The 7,622-nt window shown below is 30.8% G+C and overlaps 1 protein-coding gene across 1 annotated transcript; it reads left to right on the top strand.

The window, feature by feature from the left end:
• Positions 1-1,006: 1,006 nt before the first annotated feature.
• LOC112009886 (uncharacterized) lies at positions 1,007-1,585 on the top strand. The gene has a single exon (XM_024042244.2). The coding sequence runs from the start codon at positions 1,007-1,009 to the stop codon at positions 1,583-1,585; it is 579 nt and encodes a 192-aa protein (XP_023898012.2).
• The last annotated feature ends 6,037 nt before the right edge of the window (positions 1,586-7,622 follow it).

The following is a 7,622-nucleotide window of genomic DNA, read 5'->3' as shown; positions in this document are numbered from 1 at the left end:
TAAATGAGTCAACCAAAAAATTTCATGCACTAATAATATTATAGTTGGATGAAACTTGATATCTTCAATTTTAGTTAGGGAAATGCTAATGAGTCTATTAAAAGAGACCAAACATAATATGTCATTCAAGTCTATTGAACCCACTACATAAGTATCCTTAAAGAGACCAAACATAATTTTTTTTATTTCAAAGTAAACAAAGACAAACTAATCTATTTATTGCTTGCCTGCTCAAAAAATAATGTAGAAGTTTTACCTTTAAAAAGTGTTGTTGATTAAGTGGTATAGTCTTCCATATAAAGTAAGGGTGATTAAAAGTGAACGATTAATATATAAGCATGTGAATGGTAATCATTTGAAGGATTTTTTTTTTTTTTTTTTGGGGGGAGAAAAATATATATTTTAAGCCAGCCAACGTAAGCCTACGTGATATTTAACTGTTATTTAAAATCCCTCTCCTTTTTGTTTTATATTCTTAATTTTCAATTTTTTTTTAAAAACCAAATTAAAAACACCGACCTATATATGAAACGTAACGACTCCGGAATTAATCCGAGTGAGAGAGGGACTAGCTAGGAAACCGAGTCAAGAGAGGAAAGAGAATGGCAAAAAAGTAAATATAATATCACCATATTATAAATACGACCTGTGTGACCTGAAACAAAAACAGAAAATCTAGTAGTGATTCTTGTTTCCTCTACAAATACAATCCTTGGATTAGTTTCTTTCTTTTTTGTTCCTCAATTCGTTTTCTATTATAGTCTGGTTCTTGTTTGATTTCCTAGAAATAGAATACTTTCTTCTAGTTCCTTGGATTAGATTCTTTCTTTGGTCTGTTCGGTGTTTTCCTATGAATAATCAAAGCATGTCACGTTGGAGAAAAAATCAAGAACAAAGTCTTGAATCTTGGAGTTGGAGAGCTTCTAATAAATATTGTATGCAAACCCAGAAGAGAAAATATAGTGTGCCTTCTTGGGAAAAAAGGTTTTGCTTTGCGGTGGGTTCAATGCCATGGAGTAGGTTATTGGAGGCCAAAAAGTACATATCCGAATCTGACAAGGTGATGAAGTGGAACGATTCAGCAGGAAAGAAGGCCTTCCACAGTGCAAAGAGTAGGTATTGGGCAACAATCAATGGCCTCTCATGCAATATTTCCTTGCCCAATCCAGATATTTATATCGATAATATTGATTGGGACTCCAAGGTTGATCCTCAACTTTTTCTGGACTTGGAAGTTGCCAAGGAAGAGAAAAATAATAATGTGATTGACAATTCTTGTCAATTAATTTTGGACCAACCCATCAAGCCAACTGGTTGGGATATATCATGTAGTGATATTATTTTTAACAAGTCTTTGACTGGTATGATTGTAGGAGATTGTGGGGTTGGTGAGAATAATAAGAATGTTATCGATTCATGTGAGAGTAGAAATGATCTTGGTGCAAGTGATGACAATGATTGGAAAGTTGTGGCAAAGAAGAATGAGAATTGTAGGAGAAGAGTGTATGGCAATCAATGCAAGCCCCCAAGGCCAAGGTGTTTGAATCCAAGGTTTCAAGCAGATCATGGGTTTCGAAGAAATTAACATGGTTGGAAGACTTTAAAGTAGCCAAATAGGAGTCAAGGTGGAGCCATTGAAGTAGTTTGTAAGAAATTGTTGCTGATATCTTTTTGATGAAGCTTTAGCTTAGTTTCTCTTATTCTTCTTGGAAGACTTCTTTTTCTTTCCTTTTTTTTTTTTTATTGACCTATTGGAAGACATTGTACTACATATGATTTTATATAAAGTAAAAAAAAATTTTAATTTTAGCTAAATAAATTCTACCCGACACATACATATGATTATTTAGTATTTAGTATTCCTAGTATGTTATTATCTTCTGCATCGCCAGAGATTGTTTTGTTGGGATTCAAATTTGTTAGAGATGATTAACTTTACAGGACACCATAGGGGGTCTATTTTGAGTGACTGCCATAGTACAGTACGTATTGGAGGTTGGAACAGGAAAACCATGCAACCAAGTACATGCTGATTCAATTTTTGCACCAATAATTTATGTAAGACTATGTCACTTCACCGAACGCATCATTTACACTGGTATATTTCAACATGTTTCTTTCTATTTGCATTGAAATAAATAAATGTCTTCTTGTAATTTAGATTAATATTTAGGATGGAATTATAACATTTTAAATTTGGATGATAAAAATTGAAAATTTCTTTTTAGAAAAAATAAAAATTGAATATAAATCATATCCAAGGAGCCTAAATATATTTCTTGTACGAATGAGATCTAGATTTGGAATAAGGTCATCTCTTTTTATTTGTTTATGTATAAATATAATAAACTTTTAAATATATAGCGTCTACTCTATAATAATTGGTCTTTAATTTTTATTATTAGACCAAAACATCAATTAGGTTTCAGTATAACTAGAACTTACAATAGTTTCTCATTTCCCCAAAAAAAAACAACAACAACAACAACAACAACAACAACAAGAACAGATTTTTATTTTATTTTTTAAAATGTTTTCCATGGTTAATAGGGTTGTGTATAAAAATATATTTAGTGCGGAGCAACCTATTAGTTCATTTTAAAGAATATAATGCAATAAAAGTTAATCCAACGGTTTCAACAGGGTTTTACAGAAAATCCTGACAAGAACTATTGCAACCTATTAGTTAATTTTAAAGAATATAATAATGCAATAAAAGTTTTTTTTTTTTTTTTATGACCATAATGCAATAAAAGTTAATTGAACAGTTTCAACAGGGTTTTACAGAAAATCCTAACAAGAACTATAAGAACCTTATCCAACACTAGCCTTGGAGCACGTGCGATTCAAGTTTTTAAACAAACTAAAATTTTCTTATTAAAAAATAAGAAAAACATATAAATATTATTTCTTTCTATCATAATTTAAGGGGAAAAAATGGATTTTAAAGGAGAATGTGAAAAATTATAATAGAAGAGAGGTTTTTCTTTTTAAATCGGTAAGATACACACTCACCCAACACCAATATAATGCAACGAGTTTAAAAACTCTTAACCCACAATCTCACCCTCCTGTAGAACTTTTAAGAAAAAAAAAATATATATATATATATATAATAAAAATAAAAAAGAATTGTGAAAATGAAGAGAAAAAAATGATGGATTTTAGACGCCTATACAATATATGAAAAAAAGTACATATTTGTATTATTGTGTCAATTTCTCCTCATTACACTTTTTTTCTTCTTGAATTCTTGTGTCAATAATTTCAACTAGAACTAAAAGCCTAAGGAGTGGTCCAAGACAAGGAGATGACTGCAATCGTACCTACTGCACTATTTATGTTGTGGGTGTGAAGAAGCGACTTCAAACTCAGATACAGTTTGAGTCAGTGTTCCAATGAATTGGGACCTGAATATTTAATGTAAGCACATGTCTAAATTGAGCATGTGTTTAAATTTTGTCCTATCCAATATAGTGGAGTACCAGAGAAACTTTCTCTGAGAAAGGCAATACTAGTGAAGAAAAACTTGACGGGGGTGGGGATTTCTTTTGGGCTCTAGCTAATTAAAGATAAATGTTATATTTATAATATTTTTACAACAAATTATAGGTGGTTAATTATTATCAGTTTTAATTTAAATTTATTACTAAAATTATTTTTTTATCCTACCAATAACAACCCGTAATAATCTGCCATATAAAATTTTTTATAAAAATATTATGAAAATATTCTCAACATAACATTTCTCTATAAAAATATTATGAAAATATTCTCAACATAACATTTCTCCGGGCTAAAAGCTTTCTTTTTCTGTATGCGGTTTTGTGAACAAGAACTTGCAGACAAAAGAGACGGAATTCTGTAAAGCAATGGACCTCATCATAACCCTTTTAGAATTATCTCATTTTAACGCATTCGTGATTAATTTGTACACGCTTGTTTGGTTTTTTTTTTTTTTTTTTTTTCCTAACTTATTTAGTTTATTTGTTTATCTTATTGATTTATTTCTTAAATAAAATAAGTCAATAACCTTTCAATTAGTTTTTTTTTTTTTAATCTAAACTACACATTTGGTCTATATTTTTTACACTATATTTCAATTTATTTCCTAATATTTTAACTGTGTCAATTTGGTCCTTAAGTCGTGTCAATTTAGTCCATACTATTATCTCTTATATGAAAATTGCTAACGTAACAAACAGACAAAATAAAAAATTAGTTTATTGCCACACAATAGAAACTAATTTTTTATTTTTCCTGTTAGCCACGTCAGTAATTTTCATCCAAGAAATAACGGTAGGAACTAAATTGACACGACACTAAAAAGTTAGGAATCAAATTGACACAATTAAAAAGTTATGAACCAAATTAAAATATAGTGTAAAGGATAAATACCAAATATATAATCAACCCAAATAACCTTTTAGTGTTGTGTTAATTTAATCTCTGTTGTTATCTCTTAGATGGCAATTACTAACATAACAAACAGACAAAATAAAAAATTAGTTTATTGCCACACAACATAAACTAATTTCTTATTTTGGTTGTTAGCCACATCAACAATTTTCATCCAAGAAATAACGGTAGAGACTAAATTGACACAACACTGAAAAGTTGGGATCAAATTGACACAAATAAAAGGTTAAAGACCAAATTGAAATATAGTGTAACGAATAGAGACCAAATCAAGGTTGTCAATTTGGTACCGTACTGGTCGGTATGGCCAAAAATTTTCATACTGGAACCATCACCGGTACAGAAACTGCTATGATTCGTACCACCTCAAATACCAGGTTGTACTAGTCTATTTCGGTCATTTCAGGATATTCCAGGCATTTCGATCGATAAAGAGGTTTCGGACGGTACCAAAAAAAAAAAAAAAAAAGGAAGAGGAAGATGAGAAAAATGGGTCTGTGACTCACTGATTGGTGCTTAATGACTGAGATCTGTGCTCTAAATCTTTCATTTTTTTTTCCCCTCTATACCCTTTTCTAATTTGGATCCCATTCCTCTCCATTGTAGCTATCACTACAACTTCTTTATTCTCCTTCTTCTTCTTCTTCTTCTTTTTTCCTGCGTCTTTGGTTTCTTCACTTTTAATGCACTATAACTATGTGCTTTCAACTTTGTATCTTTCAAATTTTCTTATCTAACTATTTAGCCAATGATGTCAGATGGTTAGGTGGAAGTGGTGTAGCAATTTAATGCACTTACTGTATATCTTTTGCTATTTTAGAGTCATCACCTTCTGTTTTTTTCCTTTTTCTTTCATTCCTTCACATTTTTTTTTTGGGCTTTAATTCATCCCTTCACTTGTTTTATGGTAAATAATGTAACTTGTTAGTATTATTTGTTTTTTTAGTATGTAATGAATAATTAAGCTTTCTATTTTTTATATTGTGTTTTTTTCTTTTTTTTTAATTGATGCTAAAATCTAAAACTATGAATAATTTGTTCTGAATTGATGTATTGTTTTATGGTAAACTTTTATATTTATTATAATATATATATATATATATATATTTATAAATATAAAAAATAACGGTAAACCCAAAACGGTACACTGGTACCTAAATATATCGTTCCACTGATCAAATCGATACAGCCTCCGGTACAAGATTGACTCCTTTGAACCAATTATGTAGTTTACCCAAATAATTTATACCAAACCAACTAATTAATTAGACACGTGTAATGTAATCGTAAGGTAAATTGATGCGTAAGATTAGGAGGCCATTACCTCTTCATAACTCATGGAATCATTGACAAAATATAGTTTTTTTTTTTTTTTAAGAAATGACGGAATATAGTTAAAAGGGAATAAAATATAAAATGTTAAATTTTTATATTTATTCCTCAACTTTTTAACCTTTATTTTAAAAACGTTTGTATGTTTTATTCTAATTTTTATACTTTAAAAATTGTTTTTAAAAATCATTATCATCCATTAGTGAATTGGGGGGTGTGTGTGTGTGTGGGGTGGGAGGGTGGGTGGGGGTGGTGTGGGGTGGGGAATAGTTATAGAAAAATGAAAATGAAAAATCATGAACACCCTATAGTTGTGGCCTTTCACTCATAAGTCCAAAAACAAATGGGCTCACAAATGTCATCTTGGGGACTTTGGACAATTTGTAGCAAGCTGTAGTGTGAATGTGAAAAATCTTATTGCACACTTTTTATTCCACTTTTTATGTATTGTCTTTTTGAAATTATTATTTTAAAACACAATTTCGATTAAAATTGTAAAATTATATGTGTGGTAAGCATAATAACAAGTATGTGACTACCAGTACTCAAATGAGTCTAGCTTGACAGGTGAATGACGAACTGTCTGTCTTCAATTAATTGAAGATAGACTGTGTACTATGGTGGCAAAGCTGTTTGTCTGTATGAACAGGGTCCAGTTATATTGGACGTTAGCTTGACAAGTGAATGACGAACTGCCTGTCTTCAATTAATTGAAGATAGACTGTGTACTATGGTGGCAAAGCTGTTTGTCTGTATGAACAGGGTCCAGTTATATTGGACGTGTGAAAAATCCATGTAAAGTGAGTCCCTCGCACGTACAGACCTAATAATTTCTCAAAAGCTATTACGAGTCTGCGAGCTTTGACGCTGTTCAGGATTTCAGGTACAGAATCCTGTGTTATTCCTGTGTGCCTTATTTGGGTGGCGTTTGCTTTGCCCTTATATATGTTGTTCTGCCCACTAAGTTTTCGTCTCTTCTATTTGCTTTAGAAAAAGTGTGGTCAAGCTGTATTTGGAGGTAATGAAAACACTATTTTCATGGAGGCGATGGGTGCTTATGAATCATGGTGTCCTAGTATTCTTGTTGTCAGCGTTTCAGTAGTTAATCCACATGTGGAGCTGAGTGACAATTTTTGAACTATAGATCAGATGCTAGTTCACAGACCAACTAGTTGTTGCTTGGTGTTTGTGGGGGCATGGCTCTATATATAAAATTTTTGACACGTTTTCTGTAACGTACTACATTGTGAACGATAAATTGTATATTTGATCCTCAAAACATTTATCCAACTACCCCCATGAATTTTATCCTTTAAAAGGTTTTATTTTAGACTTTTTAGTCTCTATACTTTTATATTTGTTTTTAAAAAGTCTTTATCATCAATTATCTGATGGAAAAACTTAAACTTGCAAACAAAAATCATTTAATTTAAATGATGAGTAATGTTACAGGTTACACCCACGAACTATTAATGTGACTAATTCTTATGAGTTTTTATCTAAATTCATCACTTTTTTATTTACTAATAACCATTGACCACATTAACCATTTGTAAAATAATATTGTAAAATAATTTGTATCTAGCATTCTAGCATTTTTCTTAAATGATTTAGCATACATGGGAGTTTGCTTTTAACAAAGTATCAAGTGAGAAGGTTTGCTCAAGAGAAGTGTCCAGTTAGATCATAAGAACTTTCTATTTGAAGTTAACTCGAGCGAATGACACATAGAAGTCAGGCGAAGTTTCTCTTTAACCAATTTAAGGATGAATGAGGTTTGATCGAAGTTTGATTGAGCAAGAAGTTTCAACCAATAAAGATTCACATTCAAGTCATTACTCATTATGATCAATTATCGACAAATAACAAAA

This window comes from Quercus suber, unplaced genomic scaffold (genome assembly GCF_002906115.3).
Source record: "Quercus suber isolate HL8 unplaced genomic scaffold, Cork oak 2.0 scaffold_213, whole genome shotgun sequence".
NCBI lineage: Eukaryota > Viridiplantae > Streptophyta > Magnoliopsida > Fagales > Fagaceae > Quercus > Quercus suber.
The sequence above is the reverse complement of the archived record's forward strand: the minus strand, read 5'-3'. Positions and strand labels throughout refer to the sequence as shown.